At 40.1% G+C, this 23,467-nt stretch overlaps 1 protein-coding gene across 1 annotated transcript in view; it reads right to left on the reverse strand.

The window, feature by feature from the left end:
• The window catches only part of LOC150085794 (protein Skeletor, isoforms B/C-like), a 715,869-nt gene that overhangs the window by 548,580 nt on the left and 143,822 nt on the right, over positions 1 to 23,467 (reverse strand). The window contains exon 5 of the mRNA XM_090374255.1: positions 22,484 to 22,649. Within this exon, the coding sequence (XP_090230381.1) occupies positions 22,484 to 22,649 (166 nt within the window). The remainder of the gene's footprint in view (positions 1 to 22,483; positions 22,650 to 23,467) is intronic.

Raw genomic sequence — 23,467 nt, forward strand, 5'->3', positions numbered from 1 at the left:
AACAGTTTGCTGATGTTCGTGAAGACGTATTAGGGCATGTCTTAAGATTTTTAGCAAAGGATTGTGAGGTGTCGTGTTTTTGAGAGCTGAGAGAGCACTTTTGGAATCCGTATATATGATGCTTTTATTGATTGACAGGAGTGAAATATGTTCCAAAGCAAGCTTAATGGCATGAAGTTCAGCAGAATAACTGCTGCATTCTGCAGGAAGTGTAAGTGAAATAATTTTGTTGGGGAAGACAGCAGCTGCACCCACTTTATTACCAGACTTAGAGCCATCAGTATAGATCTTAGTAAAGAGGGAATAATTCTGTGTATGGACAAGATGTAGCTGTTGGATGTTGATATCTGATATAGCTCCTTTTCCCCACTGCTCAAAGTAATCATCACAAGAAGGCGCGAAGGTAATCCACGGAGGATCTGGATCTCTTAAGTCACTGAGAATATTATGAAGTTGAATATTCCAGCATTCTGTTAGATTTTGGAATCTGATACCAGTAGGCCGAATTGTTCTTGGTTTGTTTGCATAGTGGATTATGTACTGAGGATCATGCAGTAGTGGCCAAATAGGATGTGTGGGGTGACTTTTAATTTTAACAGAGTATGTCATCAATAACATCTTTCTTCTGATATTCAATGGAGGTTCGTGGGCCTCAACATACAAACTTTGAACTGGCGATGTTCTGTATGCACCTAGAGCAATCCTAAGAGCAGTGTGTTGGATGGGAGCAAGACGAGCTAAGGTACTCTCTCTAGCAGAGCCATAAACAGGTGCTCCATAATCCAGCCGAGATCTAATTAGGGATTTGTATAGACGGAGCAAAGTGTAACGGTCTGCACCCCATGATGTACTGGAGATTACCCGGAGTACGTTCATTTTCTTAATGCAAATAGTTCGTAGGTTTTTGATGTGGTCTTGGAAATTTAGCTTCTTATCGAAAATTAGTCCTAGGAGACGAATATTGTTCATGATTGGAATAGGATGACTGTCCAAGAGTAGCTCAGGATCTGGATGGATTTTGCGTTTGTTGCAGAAGTGGATAGCTGCAGACTTTTGCTTTGATAGCCTGTATCCATTTTGGGTCATCCACAGTTCAATATTATTTATTGATATTTGTAAGTGCCTCTCGATATAATTCATATTCTGGGAATGACAGGATAAGGTAAGGTCATCAGCGTAGAGATATGAGTCGACAGTGTTTGGAATTCTCTTTGTGATATTGTTGATTCGCACTGCAAATAAAGTGGCACTGAGTACAGAGCCTTGTGGGATTCCTTCTTCTTGTATGTATGTTTGTGACAGAGCCTGATGGTATCGGACTTGGAAAGACCTGTGGCGAAGGAAGTTTTCAATAAAAGATGGTAAATGGCCTCTCATATCAATAGTATGGAGATCCTTTAGGATTCCATAACGCCATGTGGTATCGAAAGCTTTTTCGATATCAAGACAAACCATGACCAGATGTTGATTTCTAATGGACGCATTTCTTATGTTTGATTCCGCCTTTACCATAAGATCTAAAGATGATCTATTCCTCCGAAAGCCAAATTGATTGCTGCTGATTATGTTTCTTTTCTCCAGGTACCATGTTAATCGGCGGTGCACCATTTTTTCCAAAGTTTTACTCAAGCAGCTGGTTAGACATATCGGTCTATAGTTGTATGGAGCCGAGTGATCTTTTCCTGGTTTAGGGATAGCTATTACGTAAGAATGGTGCCAGGAACAGGGGAATGTGTGTTCAGAATAGACCCTATTGTAGAATTTTAGGAGTGAGGACAGAGATTTCTCATGTAGATTAGCATTAGCATTAGCATTGGCATATGATGCAAGAAAGCAAGCTTACTCAGCATCAGCCAAAAAAAAAAAAAAAAAAAAAAAAAAAAACACCCACTCCCATTTCACCCCTCCGTTCGTTCGAAATACCTGTCCAGTTGAGCTTTAAATTTGTTTAGGCTATCAACTTCAACAACAAGTGATGGAAGTCGGTTCCACCAACCAACCACCCGCTGGCCAAAGGCAAATTTCCGCACATCTATCCGACATCCGTCCTTCCTCAATTTGAATTTATGCCCTCTGAGGTGATTATTCTGAGAAAGATGAAGAATCCCATTGGCATTGAGCATGCTCAAACCATTCAAAGCCTTATACACCTCTATCAGATCACCTCGCCGGTGCCTAGTCTCCAGACTCTGTAATTTGCAAAACTTAAGCCTTTCTTCGTAAGAGCAACCCTTTGTTCCATTTACTAATCTTGTTGCCCTTCTCTGTACCCGTTCCAGCAGCTCTACATCCTTCTTGAAATGAGGCCTCCAGACCTGTATACAGTACTCAAGATGTGGCCTTACCATTGCCTTATACAAGGGAATAATCACCTCCTTATCCCTGCTAGAAAAATTCCTGTATATCATTGACAAGACACCATGCGCTACTCTTGCAGCTCGTCTGCACTGCTCAGAGAACTTCATATCTGCCTGCACAATTACCCCCAGGTCCTTTTCATTCTCCACCACTGTCAGTGTAGTACCGCAGAGTTGATACGTTGCTCTGGGGTTACTGTTTCCCATATGCAGCACTTTACATTTGTCGATGTTAAACCTCATTTGCCACCTCTCAGCCCATCTGTTCAACCTTTCCAGATCCTGTTGCAGCAGCATAGCGTCAGTATTGTCCTTAACGACCCTGCCAACCTTTGTATCATCTGCAAACTTGGACATTAAACTTGATATCCCATCATCAATATCATTCATAAACACCGAAAACAACAACGGACCCAACACTGAACCTTGAGGAACTCCACTAATAACATTAGTCCACGTTGAGCAGTGTCCATTGATTACCACTCTCTGTCTTCTGCCACTCAACCATCCCCTTATCCATAGCAGCAATTTGCCTCCAATGCCACACTGCTCCAATTTGTGCAGCAGTCTTCCATGTGCAACAGTATCAAAAGCCTTTCTAAGATCCAAATATATAATATCAAAGTTATTCCCTGCATCCAGTTCTTTTGTGACTACATCATAGTATCCAATCAAATTGGTCAGGCAAGACCTGCCCTTAACAAAACCATGCTGCGTCTGAGCTATAACTAAATTCTTGTCTAGATGATCCTGCAGTGCTTCTTTAACCAGTGCCTCCATTAATTTACCTGGAACAGAAGTTAAACTAACAGGTCTATAATTACTTGTGTCAGCCTTTGATCCTCCTTTGTGAATTGGGGTTACATTTGCACATCTCCAGTCTATGGGTACCTCCCCTGAGTCCAAAGAAGCTCTCATAATTATGGCTAGGGGTTTGCATACTTCCTTTGCTGCCTCCTTTAATATAACTGGATAGATCCCATCCACCCCAGGTGCCTTTTTTATGTTTATCCTCCACAATCTCTCCTCCACTTTCCTCTCAGTTATTACAAAATCATCCAGCTCACTGCCAATGTTTACTTTACCTACATCATTCTCCTTCCTGAATAACTCCTCATGCGTGAATGTAGATGCAAAATACTCGTTTAGATTGTTAGCCACCTGAGCAGGATCCTCAACTGTTGAACCATCAATATCCAGTGGACCAATCTGATTCATCCCTTTCCTTTTCGAGTTCAAGTATGTAAAAAACTCTTTTCTGTTTTTCTTTGCATCCTTTGCCAAGGATTTTTCATAGTCTGCCTTTGCCTGCCTAATCTCCTTTGTGACTTGGTTACAGACCAACTTATATCTATCATAGGCTTCCATGTCACCCATTAATTTGTATGTATCCCATGCATTTTTCTTCTCTGCCACATGTCTCATTAGCTCATCTGACAACCATTTAGGCCTAAACCTTGAACAATATTTCTTAGTTGGTATGTAAAGCCTGGTAGCCTCCAAGATTAGTTCCTTGAATGCTTCCCATTTTGAGTTTGCTGTTGGTAACATCATCAGTTGGTCCCACTGTATAGAATTTAAATACTGTCTCAGACCATCATAGTCGCCTTTACGAAAACAAAAACCCTTCCCTTTACCTCTGATGGTAGTTACCTCCTTGAGTAAATCCCACTTCAACACACTGTGATCACTGCCACCTAGTGGTTCATTTATCTGCAGGTTCTTAATGCATGAAGAATCACTACTGATAATCAGATCAAGAGTATTGCTCCCTCTTGTTGCCTCACGAACATGCTGATGTAGAAAACAATCATCCAATAAATCCACAAAAGCCTTGCTAGTGTGCGAGTGACCAACCCACAAATTCCAGTCAATATCTGGGAAATTAAAGTCCCCCATTATAAGACTCTCAGATTTACTGGCCCACTCTATTTCCCTGTACAATATCTTATTATACTCATCAGAGTCATTAGGCCTATAGCACACTCCTACTCTCAATTTTGATTTCCCTATGCTTATGTCGCACCAAACTGACTCGACACTGCCCTGTCCATCGATGTCGACTGGCTTCACTTCCTTGGACTTTATGTGTTTCTTAATTAATAGCATAACCCCTCCTCCCCTCCTGTCCTGTCTATCCTTTCTATACACATTGTATTCCCCAAATTCCAGTTCCGCATTACTTATATCTGTGTGACACCACGTCTCTGATATCCCAACAATATCTGCCTTTGATGTTTTGAGCAATACCTCAAATTCATCAAATTTATTTACCAAACTCCTAGCATTGGTGTACACGCAGGTATACATGCACCTGTTTCTATTCTTAGCTACCCTAACACAACCCATGTGTTTACTTGTACCGCAATGACTACCAGCAGTCTCTGAAATATCCTGCATCTTGTTTTTCAGACTTCTGCTCATTTGAATAGAAGCAGTGCAAGAATCACTTCCACCTCTGCCAGTGGCTACTGTTAATCTATTAGTCCTTGTATCCCCCCCAACTAGCAGTTTTCCGACCCACCTAACACTGCCTCGACAGCATCAGCAAAAATTCTTGCACCCTTTCTATTTAAGTGTATCCCATCCCTGTAGAAGCAATCTCTCCTGTTAACAAGTACAGTCCAGGCTGAAAAAAATTCTACCCCTTGAGCCTTGCACAATCCCTCCAGGGCCGAATTGATCGACAAGGCTCTCATCATATACTCCCTCCTATCGTGTCTGGGCAGAATTGCAGACACTTTCAAGTTCAACCCTAATTCACGGCTTTTTTTCAACAGTGACCTGTACTTGCTAAGTAATTCCGCCGGTCTCCTACTCTTAATATCATTAGTGCCAACGTGTACAACTATATCACCTTTTGTGCCCTTAAAAGATGATATCCGCTCTACAACGTCATCAACCTTTGCCCCTGGCAGACATACCCTGGTCCTATTCCACCTATCGTTTTTACAAAGTATGTTCCCCGTTTCCCTGACAATAGAGTCACCAACAACTACTAGTTCCTGTGGGACCAGCGCATTCTGGTCCCACAGAATGCGCTGTTTCAGCATTATATAGTAAATACCATCAGGGCCAGGGGCGCTGTTTCTAGAGGTATTTATGGATTCTTTCAGTTCAGATAGTGTGAGTGGTTGATTATAAGGCAAAGAATAGGTAGTTTTGAAATTTATTTTGAATTTCTCAGTTTCGGCTTTAATTTTTTGGAATGATGGCTGATAAGCTATTGGGGCGGACAACTCAGAGAACGCAGTTCCTAAGGTGTTTGCAATCTCTGTGTGATCAGAGATCTCCTTCCCATTCCAGTTAAGAATAGCTGAAGGTGATTTAAGATATTTGCCATTCAACTGCCTTATTTTTTTCCAAATTATTCTGGAGTCGGTATCTTTGTTAATTGTTGAAGCGAATTTTATCCAAGAGTCTTTTTTGGCTTTTCGGTGGATGTATCGTGCTTTGGCTCTAAGTCTTTTATAATTAATAAGGTTGACAGTGGTTGGGTATTTGCGGAATTGGTTCCGTGCTGCATTTTTTTCTCTTTTAACCGTGTAACAGTCTTTGTTCCACCAATGATTGATATGCTTGCGGTTTCCTAGTTGAGACTGCGGTATGGCGATTGTTGCAGCTTTAAGTATCTGTGCTGTTATATGCTCTGTGACGGTATCGATGGGAGAAGACTCAATGATGTGATCATTAAAAGAGACATAATTTTTATATTTTGCCCATTCTGCTTTGGAAAATTTCCATTTCGTTTGGGTTTCAGTTGTTTTAGAATGGGTTGTTTGAATTCGGCATATGACAGGATAGTGGTCGCTGTTCAGAGGATTGTCATGTATTGTCCACTCGACACTTGGTTGTTGTTGTTGTTGTTGTTGTGGGGGTTTTATGGCGCATAAGCTGCTTTGGCTATAATGCGCCTATTCCTTTATTGTATTAATATATGAGAAATTCTTGTCACATCAGAAAAGGCAGAAATCAGAAATGACTGAAAACTCCAATTTGTTTCAGAAAGTTAAAAAATTCCGGAATATTTGCATTGTCACCAATGATATTCTCTAGAGTTATTGGTTTTCGAGGGTTAACCAAAGATAGCAGGGTGGTATTTCTGTTTGGTTTATAGTATGGACATTCAATGAGAATGTGTTTCACTGTCAAATTTAGAGAACAATGTGGACACTGTGGTGGATCATCTCCTGTGAGTAAATGAAGATGGGTCAGGTAAGTATGACCTATTCTAGCTCTTGAAAGAATTACTTCTTCCCGCCTTGATGTCCGGACACTGGAGAGCCAGATTTTCGGAACTTGTTTAATCTGTAAGAGTTTATTATTCGTTTGGGAATGCCATAGTGCTGTCCATTCTGATAGGCATGCAGCATGAATCATTAGTGCGTAGTCTGAGGCTGGAACAGGGATATTGGTTAAATCTAAGCTGGTTGGGTTTTTTGCAGCTTTATCAGCCAGTTCATTGCCTAAAATATCAGAATGTGCTGGTATCCAACAGAAGGTGACCAGTTGGTGGCGTTCTATAATCTTTAGCAATAATTTTCTAATTTCATTTATAACAGGGTGAAATTTATCTGAGGAACTACACAAAGCCTTGATTGAGCTGAGGGAATCAGTGTAAATTACTGATTTTAAAAAGCAGTCAGGAGAGAGATTTTTTAAAGCTAGTTTAATTGCGAATAATTCAGCTGAAAAGATACTGAATTCAGGAGGAAGGGCTGCTGATACAATTGTATTCGGAAACACTGCAGCTGCTCCAACTTTTGAATTGGATTTAGAGCCATCTGTGTATATTGGTAAAAAATCAATATATTTTTGAGTGTGAACAGCATGAACTTGTCTGATATTTGATGATTGCAAGATATTCTTTCCCCACTGACAGAGGTAAGTGTCACAGGTCGGTATAGGAGGTGGAACCCATGGTGGTTGAGTACAAGTGGCGACTTGTTTTACGGAATGGATGGATACATTCCAAACCTGCAGTAGTTCAAGGAGGCGATGACCAGCTGGTTTTACTATGCTAGGTTTATTTCTGTACAGATTTTCAAATGGCGGATTGAAAAGATATGGCTGAATGGGATGTGAGGCACAACTTTGTATCTTGACAGAATACTTCAGCAAAAGCAATTTCCTACGTAAAGATAGTGGCGGCTCGTGAGCATCAATGTAAAGGCTATGTGCTGGCGATGTTCTGAATGCGTCAAGTGCAATCCTCAGTGCACTGTGTTGTACTGGATCAAGCCAGCGTAATGCGCTCTTTCTGGCAGAGTCATAAATGGGAGCTCCATAATCAAGACGAGATCTGATTAATGCCCTGTATAATCGAAGAAGGGAGGTACGATCTGCACCCCACGTTTGTGCAGATAAAGCTCTTAGTATGTTTATCTTTTTTAAGCAGGCAGTACGTACTTTTTTAATGTGCTCTAAGAAATTTAGCTTGTTGTCCATGATTAAACCTAGAAATCTAATATTACTAGTGACTGGGATGGAGATATTAGAGATGTAAAGTTCAGGATCCAGATGAAGTTTGCGTTGTCTACAAAAATGGATAGCAACTGTTTTCTGCTGCGAAAGCCTATAGCCGTTAAGACTGGCCCATTGCTGTATTTTATTTAATGATATCTGAAGTTGTCGTTCAATAGTTCTCATATTTTGGGAATGACAGGAGATGGAAAGGTCATCTGCATAAAGGTAAGTTTCTACAGTATTTGGAAGTTGTTTAGTGATAGAATCTGTTCTTAGAGCAAAAAGAGTGGCACTCAGTACTGATCCCTGTGGAACACCTTCTTCCTGAATGAAAGTTGCAGAGAGGGCATGTTGGTATCGTACTTGAAACGATCTAGTGTGTAGAAAATGCTTTATAAATATAGGAAGGTTGCCCCGCAGACCAAGAGAGTAAAGATCTCTTAGTATGCCATGCCGCCAGGTGGTATCAAAAGCCTTCTCTATATCTATGGAAACCATTACTAGATGTTCATGCTTAATAAAGGCATTACGAATGGCAAATTCAGCTTTCACCATAAGGTCCAAGCATGACCTGTTTTGACGAAAGCCATACTGACTATTGCTCATTAACTGTTCTGACTCAATGATCCAGACGAGTCGACAGTGGACAATTTTTTCTAGAATTTTGCTGAGGCAGCTTGAGAGGGATATTGGTCTATAGCTATGGGGATTGGTTGGATCTTTTCCAGGTTTTAAGAATGCCAAAACAGTAGAATGATGCCAAGAAGTTGGATAGACATTTTCTAGAAAAATACGATTGTAAAAGAGCAGAAGGAGATGCAATGCTCTGTCATCAAGATGTTGTAGCATGGCGTAATAGATTCAGTCTGGTCCGGCAGCACCATTGTGAGCTGTTCCGATAGCATGTAAGAGTTCGGAATATTGTAGAGGTTTGTTATACGGCAGAAGAAGAGCAGTTTGGAAGTTAATAGAGTGCTGTTCTGCAGTGTTTTTAATTCTCTGGAAAAGTGGAGTGTAAGCTGCTTCCGCTGAGATTTCAGCAAATGTGTTGCCCAAAGCATTTGCGATATCTAAAGGACTAGATAGATCTTGCCCATTATAGGACAGAATTGGTGAAGGTACGGTAGGAAACTTACCAGAAAGTTGTCTAATTTTTTTCCATATTATTTTTGTGTCAGTGTTTTTGTTAATGCTTGATGCAAAACGGATCCAGGATTCTTTCTTGGCTTGCCTTTGAATGAAGCGTGCTTTTGCCTTTAACTTCTTATAATTAATTAGATTGGGTGTTGTTGGATATTTCCGAAACAAATTCCAGGCTTTATTTTTTGCTTTTTTGGCTTTTGTGCATTGCTCATTCCACCAATAATTATAATGCTTACGAACCGAGGGATTTGACAGTGGTATTGTGTCTTTAGCTACATTTAGGAGATGTGACGTGATGTATTCTGTCACATCATCGATAGGCTTGAGACGGATTTTTTGCTCATCAAGAGATGTTGATGACCGGAATTTTGCCCAGTTTGCTCGGGCAAATTTCCATTTTCTGAAGGGTTGAGCTGGAGGGGCCTGTGCTATTAATAGGTTGCATACGATTGGGAAGTGATCGCTACCCATTGGATCATTTAAAACATACCACTCTATGGTCGGGACCAGTAGTGGAGAACAAATGGAGAGATCTATGGCTGAGGTATGTCCATTTGGGAGCTGAACGTGAGTGTGTGTGCCAGTATTGAGTATAGTGAGGTTTACTGCCTCTATTAGGCTCTCAACGAGTTGACCTCGTCTATCTAATTTAGGATCGCCCCATAAGGGGTGGTGCCCGTTGAAGTCCCCTAACATACAGAGAGGTGGAGGTATCTGTATAAGGAGATCTTCAAGATCTTTTAAACAATAGGTACGGTTTGGCTGTAAGTAGATTGATACTAATGTTATTTCAATATGGAGCGTTATACGCACAGCAACGGCTTCTATTTCAGTTTGAAGTGGAATATGTTTAGATGGGGTCTTTGAATTTATCAGGATTGCTACACCACCATGGGCAGCATTTGCTGTGTTACGATCCCTTCGATAAAGGCAATAGTTCTTTATCGCAGGAGAAATTTGCAAAGTTAAGTAAGTTTCCTGAAGACAAAGGGCAACTGGAGAAAATCTATTTATTAGATCTTGGATATCGACTGTATTGCAACGAAAGCCTCTGCAGTTCCATTGTAAAATACAAGGCATTATTTGTGTTTAGTTGATGGAGCTGATTCTGACTGCTTTTTGAAAGTGACTGGTTTATGGCGTTCCAATTTGTGTTTGTCTTTTTTTTGGAAGACTGGCCGACCAGTGTCCATGTCTTCCTCTTCGGCATGGATTTCTAAAAGAGGATCTTCCTCTATAGATGTTCCATCTGTTTCCATTGTTGTGTCTCGAATATTTTTGATTATATTTGAATTTGTATTACATGGTGTGGTAGCACCCATTGGAGGAGGAGTTTCCGCTGGTATTGTAAGAGGAGTATTATTTGCTTGGTCTGCGAGTTTGGGTTGTTGTTTACGTACATTTGGTTTTTCCTCAGAGAGGACAGTTCTAGCCCAATCTGAAATGGAAATATTAGTAGGAACTGTAACAATAGTTTGAGTAGAGACTGTTTGGTATTTTTTAACTGCATTAGCATAGGAAATATTTTTATTCATAGTAGGTAACACTAGTCTTCTCGCTTCTGGGTAACTCACTTTGTTCTCGACCTTGTATTTTACAATTTGTTTCTCCGTTTTCCATTTTTCACAACTTCTGGAATAGGCAGGATGATCACCTTTGCAATTTGGACAGGTCATTTTTGTTGTCGTACAGTCACTTTGTATGTGATCCGAGGAACCACAGTTGGGGCAGACAGGAACTCCTCTGCATACAGTTTGTGAGTGGCCATACTTTTGACATTTAAAACATCTTAAAGGATTGGGAATGTACGGGCGGATACGGCAAAGTAAATAACCTGCTTTTACAGAGCACGGTAAGTTGGGCGTATTAAAAGTGAGAATAATGTTTCTGGTTGGGATAAGTTCATTATCTTTTTTAGTCATTATACGTTTGGCTTGAATTACATTTTGTCCCTGCAGCTCTTGGGTAATTTCTTCCTCTGTGACATTTAACAGGTCCCAACTGGATATGACACCCTTTGATGAATTTAGGGTTGCATGAGGAGATATTTTTACTGGAATTCCCGCAAAGTTTGTTAACTGTAAGAGTTTCTCCGAATGCCTGTGGTTCGTAGTTTCCACTAGCAGGTCTCCTGATTGTAATCTCTTGACAGTCTTAGGAGATCCTGCAATACCTTCGAGATGTTTTTGTATTACGAAGGGAGACAGTTTGCTCATTGGCTGACTAGAAAGAGAGTGGAAAATTAAAAAGGATGGGCAGGGTTGCTCCATTTGATTAGTCTTCTGTCTCTTTGGACGATCATTTTCTAAGTCGTGATTGGGGTCATGATTGTCTGTTCTTGAGCTCGAAGGCTCTAACGGTGGATAATTATTTTTATCCATAATGGCTCCTTTTCGCCCTGGGGGTTTGTCTTTACCGCCCAGGTTACCGGCCCCGCCACGGGGAGGCAGGAGCAGTGCCGCTTTGTGGCCAAGCGTAGAGTTAGTACAGTTAGTAAATCTAAATTAAAGAAAAAGGTGATTTCCTTCTTCTGGGCTCTCTTCTTATTTCTTATAAGAGACTAGAGCTACTTAACAGAAAATTTAATAACTGCAAGAGAAAACAAAGAAAAACTTAGTCGCTGGGAAGAAAAACGCTTGATAGACGCACAATAATCACTTGGCCACGGAAACGCTTGGCACCCGGGGCCTCGACACTTGGGAAGAGGATAGGAGAGCATAGCGAAAGATCTATTGCTGAGGTTGAACCAGTAGGAAAATGAATGTACGTGGATAAGCCAGTGTTCAGTAACGTTAAATTCTGTCTGTCTAGTAACATTTCAATGAGCTCTCCACGTCTATCTGAGACGGGAGATCCCCATAATGGATTGTGACCGTTAAAGTCTCCTAACAGGAAGATGGGAGAAGGTAATTGCAGAATAAGGTTTTCCAGTTCCTGAATTGAACATGGTTTATTGGGTGGAAGATAGATTGAGACGATCGTTAAAGCAGTGCCAACCACTATACGAGCTGCGACGGCTTCTAGGGAAGTTTGGAGAACAATTTTCTTACAAGGAACTGTTGAGTCTATCAGTATGGCTACTCCTCCATGAGCATTTTGTGTAGTGGACCTGTCTTGACGAAAAAGAGTATAATTTTTAATTGATACAGATACTTGAGGTGTTAAATTTGTCTCTTGTAGGCATATACCCACAGGATGATAACGGTCGATTAACTCGTATATGTCATCTATGTTGCTACGAAACCCTCTGCAATTCCATTGGATTATTTTATTCATTGTTTAGGTTTAGAGTTAGCAGTCGAATCCGTCTGTTTTTTAGACGTGCTCTGTTTTTGACGGTCAAATTTTATTTTTTCCTTTTTTGGGAAGAATGGACGTGTATCCATGTCGTCTTCAGCATATAGATCTAGACAAACAAATATCAGTAAACAAGTAACAATAATAAGGTAGACTTTTTAAATGTGAGTAAAAAGGTTTACTGATTTTAGAAAGCTAAAAATAGCAGACACATGGTCATTGTTGGATAAAATCTGACAGAGTGTATATGGCTCAGTCAGATGGTTAAAAGAGGTAAAACGAGCATTTCTAAAACTGGTACAATCACATAAAATATGTTGAACAGATAAAATGGTGTCGCATTGCTCGCACATAGGAGGGTCATCAGCCCAGAGCAAAAAGGAGTGTGTCACATGACAGTGTCCTATGCAGAGCCGAGCAAGAACAACTTCCTCTTTGCGATCCCTGGGTAAGCTGGACCGCCAAGGATGGATCACAGACTTAATTCGATATAGTTTGTTTGTAGTGACCAGGCGATGCCACGAATCTTGCCAGCGAGATTGTAGGTTACTATGGATCACTTGCCTGTAGTCTGTATAGGGGACTAACAGGTCAAGATTATCCGTCAGGGGTGCCGATTTGGCTGCAATGTCAGCCAAATCATTTCCTCTAATCCCGATGTGACTGGGGATCCAGCAGAAGCTGATATCGAATCCACTTACATAGAGGCTGTATATTATCTGCTGAATTCGGGACAGGGTTGGATGATTAGTGCGTGACACCGCTGATAAAACCTGTAGTGCACTCATTGAATCGGCATATATAATACATGCAATATAGGTAACCTGCTTTAACAGAAGATGGAAGAGTCGGAGTACTGAATGTTAAAATGATGGTTCGTAGTAGGTTGCCGGCACCCTCCGTAGCCAGGTGGGCAGGAGCAGCAGTGCGTAGCTGTTGTTGTTGTTGTTTAAATGGAAGTTTATTGGCACAAGGGCAACTAAGGCCAAATTGTGCCTGTCACAGTAATTGTGCAAAAATTTTTTTTTTTTTTTTTTTTTTTTTTTTTTTTCAGTCGTACGTCACACAAGTTCAAATAAATGAATTTGTTTTAAAAAACTAAATAAATCGGATAGATTTGCGTCATCACTGATGAATATGGTTCATCTCTAATGAATTGTTTTGGGTTAAAACCGATTTAAAATTTGTTAATCGGGCAGCATGATTGTAAGGACACTCGAGGAGAATGTGTTTCACTGTAAGTAGGGCGGAACAATGGCGACAGTGAGGAGGTTCATCCCCTGTCAACAGATGGAGGTGGGTGAGATAGGTATGCCCGATGCGTGTCCTTCCAAGGACAACCTCTTCTCTTCTGTTTAGTCGTGAACTAGATTTCCAGTATTGTGGCTTTTTCTTGATTTGGAAAAGTTTATTGTGGGTTTGCTGCTGCCATACTGATGTCCATTGGTCAATACATAACTGTTTTATGATAAGTTTACAGTCCATATAAGGAATCGAGGCAAGTGAAGATACGGGGTTGACTGGGTTTTTTGCTGCTTGATCTGCTTTCTCATTTCCCTGGATTCCAGCATGCCCAGGAATCCAGCAGAACCTTACCTCTGTGTTATGTTTTGCGAGATTAATTAGCTGAGCTCTGATTTCTTTCAGAATAGGATGAGATTTCGGAAATTTATGTTGTAAAGACGTTACTGCACTCAAGGAATCGGTATAGATTATAATTTCTTCATTAGACCTGTTGTTGACGTGTTTGATAGCCATTTTTATTGCATGGAGTTCAGCGGTGTAAATACTACAACTTGGGAAAAGTTTTTCGGAGATTGCACAAGTTGGAAGAACTACTGCAGCACCTACATCTTTATCAGATTTTGATCCATCAGTATAAATTTGAAAACAGTGAGTGTTTGCTGATGCATGAGTTGAATGTAGCTGCTGTATATTGTGATTGTCCAACGCCTGTTTTCCCCACTTTTGAAAGTATTCATCGATTAAAGGTGTAAAATTGGACCATGGAGGCTCAATGTCTTCCGTGTCTGGGTGGATATTGTCGAGTGGGACACTCCAATTCTGTACAACATCTTTCAATCTGATTCCAGCAGGTTTATTTTCATTTGGTTTATTTCTGTATAAATTTTGGAAAGACGGAGCAAACATGTAAGGCCAGATGGGATGTGAGGGCATACTCCGAAGTTTGGCAGCGTACGTAAGCAGCAGCATCTGTCTCCGAAACGATAATGGAGGTTCATGTGCATCAATATAAAGACTCTGGACTGGCGACGTTCGGAAGGCACCTAGGGCTATTCTAAGTGCATTATGTTGAATGGTATTTAGGGACTGTAAAGCTGATTTTCTAGCTGAGCCATATACGGGTGCGCCATAGTCTAGTCTGGATCGGATTATAGTTTTATACAGGTGAAGGAGGGAGAGTCGGTCAGCTCCCCATGACATCGCAGAAAGCACTCTAAGAATATTCATTTTCTTCAAACAAATAGTTCGTACATGCTGTATGTGTTTCAGGAAGTTTAATTTTTTATCTAATATTAATCCTAAAAATCTAATATTATCATTAACTGGAATAGCATGGTTTCCCAGGCGCAATTCAGGATCAGGGTGCAGTTTTCGTTTCTTGCAGAAGTGTATAGCGACAGTTTTCTCTGGTGACAGTCTGTAACCATTTTGTGACATCCACGTTTGTATTTTATTTATTGATATTTGGAGTTTCCTTTCGATAGAGTACATATTTTGTGAGTGACTGGATATAGTGAGGTCATCGGCATAAAGATAAGTTTCTACTGAATTCGGTATGGTTGTTGTTAGAGTGTGTATTCTAACTGCGAAGAGTGTGGCACTAAGGACTGACCCTTGTGGGACTCCTTCTTCCTGTATGTAGATTTTGGAGAGTGTACCTCGATAACAGACCTGGAGAGTTCGATATTCAAGAAAGCTCTGAATGAATGCTGGTAAATGTCCTTTTAATCCTAGGGCATGCAGGTCACAAAGGATGCCATGACGCCACGTAGTTTCAAAGGCTTTCGCTATATCTAAGCTCACCATAACTAAATGTTCGTTTTTTATGAATGTATTTCGCACATTTGCCTCAGCCTTTATCATGAGGTCTAAGGTAGATCTGTTTTTACGAAATCCAAACTGATCGTTGTTCACCGTAGTTTGAGTTTCCAGATACCAGGTGAGGCGACGATGTACCATTTTTTCCAGGGTCTTACCTAAGCAGCTAGTAAGTGAGATTGGTCTATAATTATGTGGGTCTGATTGGTCTTTTCCTGGTTTTGGAATGGGTAGGACTACAGAATGGCGCCAAGATAGGGGAAAGTAATTTGTGACAAATATCCGGTTGAAAAGTTTTAGGAGAGAGTAACGAGATTTCTCATTTAGATTTTTTATCATTAAGTAGAATATGCCGTCTGGACCAGATGCACTATTGACAGATTTTTTTAGAGATTCTTCTAATTCATATATGGTAAGTGGTTCATTATAAGAGAGGGCTGACTTCGTTCTGAAATTTATTTTATATTTTTCAGCTACTGATTCGCTTTTTAAGAAAGTTGGATCATATGAGGTTGATGCAGAATGGTGAGCAAAGGATTCCGCGAGGATGTTTGCAATATTCTCGGGAAGGGTTACCTCTTGTCCTTTATAGACAATGATAGAGGAGAGAATTGATGGAGACTTTCCGGTAAGGCATCTTATTTTCCGCCAGATCAGTCCTGCACTTGAGTCTTTAGTGACAGATGAGGCAAAACGAATCCAAGACTCTTTTTTAGCTTTTCGCCGGATGTATCGGGCCTGGGCTTTAAGTTTCTTGAAGGTAATCAGATTGGCAGTGGTTGGATTTTTTCGGAACTGATTCCATGCCTTGTTCTTTTCCGCCTTAGCAGTGTTACACGCCGAATTCCACCAGTAATTTTTGTGTTTGAATCCTTTAATTGAAGTTTTAGGAATGGCTATAGCAGCTGCCGCCAGCATTTCTTCTGTGATGTGTTTAACGGCGTCATCTATGGAGTGATGATGGATAATATCATCATCTAGTGTAACGCTTGATGCATATTTATTCCAGTCAGCTTTTGAGAATTTCCACTTGGTTCGACTACTTACTGGTAAGTTTCTTCTTGTGCAGAGCTTACAGATTATAGGAAAATGATCACTGTTTAATGGATTTTCTGAAACTCTCCAATCGAAATCTGGAAATAACATTGGTGAGCATAAGGACAGATCTATAGCAGAAGTTGAGCCTGTTGGAAAATGGACATAGGTGTCGGAGCCTGTGTTCAGCAGTGTGATATTATGCTTTAAAAGAAAAGCCTCTATCGTGCGTCCCCGGTTGTCTGTATGTAAAGATCCCCATAACTGGTGATGCGCATTAAAATCACCCAATATGCAGAAAGGAGAAGGTAGTTGTAAGATAAGATCATCTAGTTCAGTTATCGGGCAGTTCTGATTTGGTGAGATATATATAGATACGAGAGTAAGCGTTGTGCCAAGAGCGAGGCGTACTGCAACTACTTCTAAAGTGCTTTGGACAGGAATACGTCTGGATTGGATTTTACTGTCAATCAATATAGCTACACCACCATGTGATCCATGGGCAGAGATCCTGTCTTGCCTGAACAAGGTATAGTTTTTAACTGAAAGTGTCACTTGTGGAGAGAGATTCGTTTCTTGTAGACAGATGCCTACTGGATGATGCTGATTTATCAAGTCGTGAATGTCATCTATGTTGTTACGGAGGCCTCTACAATTCCATTGAATCAACTGTTCCATTATTTAGCTTTTGAGGTAGAAATTATTTCTGACTGTTTTTTAGAACCAATCTGTTTATGGCGTTCCAGTTTTATTTTATCTTTTCTCGGGAAAGTGGGTCGTGCAGTATCCATGTCTTCCTCAGCATGTATTTCTAAGACTGTTTCATCATTGTTGGTGGTGTTATCGGTTTCCATATCTGCGGTTAAAGTATTTTGCTGTTTAAGATTTCTTAGACTTTCAGTATCTGAACGTAATGGAGCAATAGTTGGTGGTACGGTTACTGGGGTATTATTTGCTTGTTCTTTTACTTTTTCTTTAGGGGACTCCTGCGGATTCGCTAGAACAGTCCGAGCCCAGCCGGAAATGGATGTAGCTGGTGGTATGGACACTTCAGTTTGTGTTCCTTCTGATTTGTATTTTTGTGTTGCAGCTGCATATGTGAGTTTCGGTACTGTGAGCAAAACTTGTTTCCTTGCTTCTTGATAAGTCACTTTGTTTTCTATTTTGTATTTCTGTATCTTCTTTCCTGTTTTCCAGGTTTCACAAACTTTTGAGTAAGCTGGATGGCTACCGTTGCAGTTTGGACATACTGGTGTTTGTGCTGGGCAGTCTGTCTGAGTGTGTTCCTTGGATCCACAGTTGGGGCACACTGAAACCCCTCTACACACTGTTTGAGCATGGCCAAATTTTTGGCACTTGAAGCACCTGAGCGGATTAGGGATATAAGGTCGGATATGGCAGTTCAGATATCCAGCCTTAACTGTAGCTGGAAGGATTGGTGTTGAAAACGTCAGTATAACACTGCGTGTCGGAACCAGTTCGCCATCTTTCTTGATTTTAATTCGCTTTGCCTGTATAACTTTTTGATCTTGTAGCTCTTGGACTAATTCCTCTTCAGTAACATTTAATAAGTCCCACTCAGAGAGCACTCCTTTGGATGAATTTAGGGTGGCATGTGGGGTTACTGTGACAGGAATATTAGCAAATTTTGAAATTCTCAGTAGGGCTTCAGAGTGCCTACTATTCATGGTCTCTATAAGTAGATCTCCGGAGCGGAGTCTTTTCACCATTTTAGGTGGTCCGGCAGCATTCTCGAGACATTTCTCGATAAGAAATGGAGAAAGTGCACCTATTGGTTGACTTGTTTGGGAATGTATTATAAGAAACAGAGGCGATTCCTTTTTGGAAACTTCTGTTCTTTGTCTCTTAGGATGGGATGTGTCAAAATCAGTTTGGTCTGTCCTTGGACAGGTTGAGGCACGAGGCTCAACAGATGGATAACTATCTTTGAGATCCATGTCAGCTCCTTTTAGCCCCTGGCAGAGAGACTTTTCTGCCAAGGTTACCGGCCCCGCCACGGGGAGGCAGGAGCAGTGCCGCTAGAGTGACCAAGCGGTGTAAGTTAGTTTGTTAGTTTAAGGAAAGAAAAAAGAAAGGTGGTTTTCCTTTCTGTAACTTACTTACAATTCGTAAGAGTAAGTTAACAATAAATAGTTTTAAACGTAAGAGAAACTTTCCAAATTAACAAGAACTGTCGCAGTAAGAAAACGCTTTGTAAATAGCTCAGAGAATCGCTCGATCACAATAACGCTTGGCACCCGGGGCCGCAGTGCGTAGCACACGCTTCTTGATTAGACCGGGGTTCGAGCCCGTAACCACCAAATATGGAGGATACGGAAAGGTCAGGGAATTGACCACCACATATCCCCCCCCGGAGCAATATGGCTTTAGTTGCTAATGCTCCTAAAAACCAAACAACAACAACTAGATTGCCATCTTTTTAGGTCATGATTCTCCGTGCACGAGTCATTTTTTGTTCACTAAGTTCTATTATTTCTTGTTCAGAGACAGTTAGTAGGTCCCATTCACTGATTACGCCTCTGATCAGAGTGTTATGGGGCGTAACTGTCTGGAATGCTGTTAAATGTTGTCAATTTTAACAGTTTTTCTGAAATGGCTTGGAAGCTTCAATTAGAAGGTCTCCAGATTGGAGACACTAACCATTTTAGAGGATCCAACAACCGATTCTAAACATTTCTGTATTAGAAATGGCAATAACTTGCCGACATGTTGTGAGGATAATGAGTGCATTATTAGAAATGCTGGCATATCTGCACTCTGTTTTTCAGTCTGTTGTCTCTTCGAAGGATTCAAGTCATGCTCTGAATCAGAGTTAACAGGTCTGGAGCCCGTGGGCTCTAGCGGTGGAAATGCATCGCAATCCATTGCTGCTCCTTTTAGCCCCAGAAGAGGGAATTCCTTCTCCCAGGTTAGTGATCCCGCTATGTGGAGGCAGGAGCGGTGCCAACCAGTGGCCAAGCAATCAGAAGAAGAGAAGAGCAGTACATTGCTAGCGATAGCAGTAACGTTGCTAGTGGTGAAGCAGTGACATTGCTCAGCGAGGGAAGCAGTGACATTGCAAGTGGTCAGCAGTAACGTTGCAAGTGGTGGAGGGTTAAAGAAAGCACTAGTACTTGCCCTAGGAAAAACGCTTGATAATCGCATTAGAAAGATCACTTGGAAACTATCGCTTGGCCCTTGGGGCCATGACCAAGTGATCAGAAGAATAGGAGAGCAGTACATCGCTAGCTGTGAAGCATGACGTTGCTCAGTGAGGGAAGCAGTACTGTTGCAATCAGTCAGCAGTAACGTTGCGAGCAGTGGGTTTATGAAAACACTAGTACTCACCCTAGGAAAAACGCTAGGTAATCACACTAGAAAGATCACTTGGGAACTATCGCTTGACAATATGGTCCGCTCTTAGATATAGTGGGCATTCTCTGATGATATGCTTTACAGTGAGTGGGCATGAACTGTTACTGCACTGTGGGGCAACTTTCTTTCTTAATAGGTAACTGTGAGTGAGATAATTGTGGCCAATTTGCAGTTGCCCTAGTACAGTTTCTTCTTTTCAATTTCCTCTCAGACTGGATTGCCAATCTTTGGGTTCTCCCTTAATTTCAAAAAGCTTATTTTTTCTTTTTCCCATATGCGTTTCCACTGTTCTATAGAGATCTGCTGTATAATGCATTTATAATGAAATGCATTATACAGCAGATCTCTATAGAACAGTGGAATACTGAAATGGGGTGAGATTGAAGCAATGTCGCAAGGAGGTCAAGTGGTTGACATGTTTGTTGGTTATTAATAAAAAATGTAAAGAAAGGCACTTTCCCTTCTGCTTTCTAACTTTTAGTTTTTCAGGAATAAATTGTTTTAAATAAGACTGTTGAGAGAAAGACAGGAACTTTAAAAATAATTTTAATCACTTGTCAAGAGCACTCTAAGTCGCAGTAATATCACTTTCTCTCGAAAAACGCTTGGCACCTGGGACCGGGCCGAACAGTGTTTGAATCAACTGCTCGGATTCTATCAGGAAAACGTACATGGGGTCTGGCAGACTGTAAGTGGAAATGGACATCACTGAGATTAGAACTGAGACCACGTATATTTGTTAAATGTAAAAGGTGGTGTTTAGGAGGTTTAGATCTTTTCGCAGATAAGTTTTTTCTATTAGTTTAACAATTCATGGTGTATTCAGGATTGAGAAATGGTGGGGGGGCATACCGTATGAAGTAAGGAAATTTTTTGGATATGGCATACACATTGTAAGAATATACCCAGCTCCTTGACATCATGTGGTCTCAACAAAGCCCCCCCACATACACACTACTTGAACTCCCCCAGTCATCTGCCAGAGCAGAGGCAGCGAGATTATACACTAGCTGATCTGGATGCCTCCCAGAGAGAGAGAGAGAGCGAGAGAATTACCCACAGATTCAGTCTGGTGGACTATCTAGTAGCTGGCCTGCACACATCATTTTAGAGCTGTACTCTTGAAATATAAGGAAAATTGGATCTCGTCATGATGTCCATCATAACCTCAAAAGATATTAGTCATACTGCATGATGGAAGACGGTTTGCTGAAGCTTTGCTCTGAAGACTAAACATGGGTTCCACCACTTCAAGCCTCCAATAAGCAAATTGGTGGTATTGCACCGGTTAATGAGAGTCATCTACCACCTAGTATTGCGTAGTAACAGAGAGGGGTGGATTCCTCTGTGTGGTTTGGGTGCCACACCTTGACCCCTGTTTATGTTGGTTTGCACTTGGATGGTCACCTACAGTGCTGTATTTCAGGACTTTCACATGGGGTTTTACCCAGCATTACTAACAGTACCACCATCATAAAGGTGCAAGCTGAAGATTTGGCTATCACAGACCAACTTCACTTTGCAGAAATTAGGTCCACTTGACATCAGTATCGCCCAAATATCAGTTCCATCAGAGGTTTAGACTCCCAGGTATCAAAAGCACAGCTTGCAATATCTGAGAGAATGACTATGACAGCCTCTAGGACAAATGCATTCCACCCTGGTTGGGAAAAGGTGGAAACGAGTAGATGTTTTCAGAAGTAGAGAATTTTAAAACACATGAATGGATGTAAAGAGAATAACCATATACAGCTGAAATCCATTATAACGCAATGCTCTGGCTCCAAAGAATCACATCGCGGTATAAGCAGGATCGACTTCGAAAATTCTAGCCATTTTGCAGCATTCAAACTTCATACTTACTATCAATTTTGCTTATCTCTTTTTTTGTGTGATAATTGCAATAATACATCTAAGAAAAATCACGCAAAGAATAATAATGGAAATAATATGCAGTTGCGTTGTTTCAATCTTTTACTGATGCAGTGTGCAATAAAGTACTTAAAAAACCGACAATCATGTTGCTAAATATAAATAAACACGATAATCGCACAACTTTTGTCACAAAAACAAATCAATACTCACAAAAATTGCTTTTCCACGTGCTTGTATTGACTGTTATGTTCGTGTTTTGAAATTAAAGAACGGTCAAAAATTGGGGAGAAAAAGGAAAACAATGCACTCTGTGTTCTTTCAGCAACTAAGTAGACATTAGCAACATTACTTTCAAGTCTAATTTTTTTTTTAAAAACTGTATCAAGGGTTGACTGTTTCATTGCATCTCTTTGTTTCCTTATAACAATTTCAATAAGGTGTTTTAACTGGGAAATTGAAAGGAAATCTACCTTTTCTGTTTCAAGAAATTTAAGTCCAGTTTGCAAACCAGCAAGTATGTATATTCAAACACTTTGCAGTAAAGTTACAAGTTGTTTATTATTTTCTTACAGAAATCAAAAGATAATGCATTCGAGTTAAACTAAAAATATTGCTAGTGTTCAGAAGGAATCCAAAATCTTGATCTTCAGTGACTAAAAACACATTTCAACTGATGAAAAATGGGAGCCATGCTTGCATTGCGTTATAAGCAGAATTGCATTCTAACGAATCAGGTTTTAATGGGTTTCAGCTGTAGTTTAGATGGATGATTTTTTTATTGTTAATTTTAAGGTATAATATTATAAACATTTATTCAAGCTTAACATGTAATAAAGGATTAACACAATTAAAGTTAATTCAATTTTACATACCTGTACCATTACCATCATAATATAATTCAGGAATTAAAAGCGTCTTTGCATCTAAAATAACCACTGGACCAGACTGTACTCCATGCTCATGCCGAGAAAGTTCTGATATTTTTTGTGGAGAAGGAGGTTCAAATCCCTCAGGAATATAGACATCTGCAAAATTGGCCTAAGCATAAAATATGCTTTATCAATTACTTTAATCCCCACACATATGTGCAAATTTTATCCTGAATTTAATGATACAGAGTACAACAATAAGACATCAATTTAGCAAGACAAGCATTTGATTTTCTAAATCTAGCAGTGAAGAAAGGTAGATTTCAGAGTAGCAAATCAAGACCATTAGAAGTTTTGTTTCAACAGAAAAAGGAGTGGCTTCTGAAAATAGATTAACCTTTATAGGAAAAAAAAAGAAAAAGGAAGCTTTTCTTCCTGAATATCTGCTATGTTTCAGAAATTGCTGGTACCTTCTGAGCAGAAAGTAAGATACCTCAACCACCCCACTATGAAACCTTACAATGTTCTACAATGTGATAACCTCAGCTGATAGCTGTAAAGCATGTGAAGAAAATATTCAATTAAGATCTATTTTATAAGATAATGTCACGCTAATTCACTGATTAAAATACAAGTATCTACAGGTACTAGACAGGCTTTTAAGAAGAGAACTTTTTCTTGTTTAATTAATATTTTAATTACTGCTATAGTCCTACAACTGCCTCTTCATTTTGCACTGATAATAATGCGATACAACAGAATTTTTTTTTAAACAGCAAGCTTCTTATTTCACAGAATATAATATTATTGAATGCCAAGTCAAAAGGTAATAAAATACAAAGATATAGGAAATACGTAAAAATATAAAATAACATATCTAGTTAATACATTATAAAAAAATATATGGCATAAAACATTCATAATATATTAAACATTAAAGCAATCTAAATAAAACTATATGGATTAATCAGTTGTAAAAACTTGAAT

Source organism: Mastigoproctus giganteus, chromosome 5, assembly GCF_048544385.1.
Source record: "Mastigoproctus giganteus isolate SK-2022 chromosome 5, ASM4854438v1, whole genome shotgun sequence".
In the NCBI taxonomy this organism is placed as follows: domain Eukaryota; kingdom Metazoa; phylum Arthropoda; class Arachnida; order Uropygi; family Thelyphonidae; genus Mastigoproctus; species Mastigoproctus giganteus.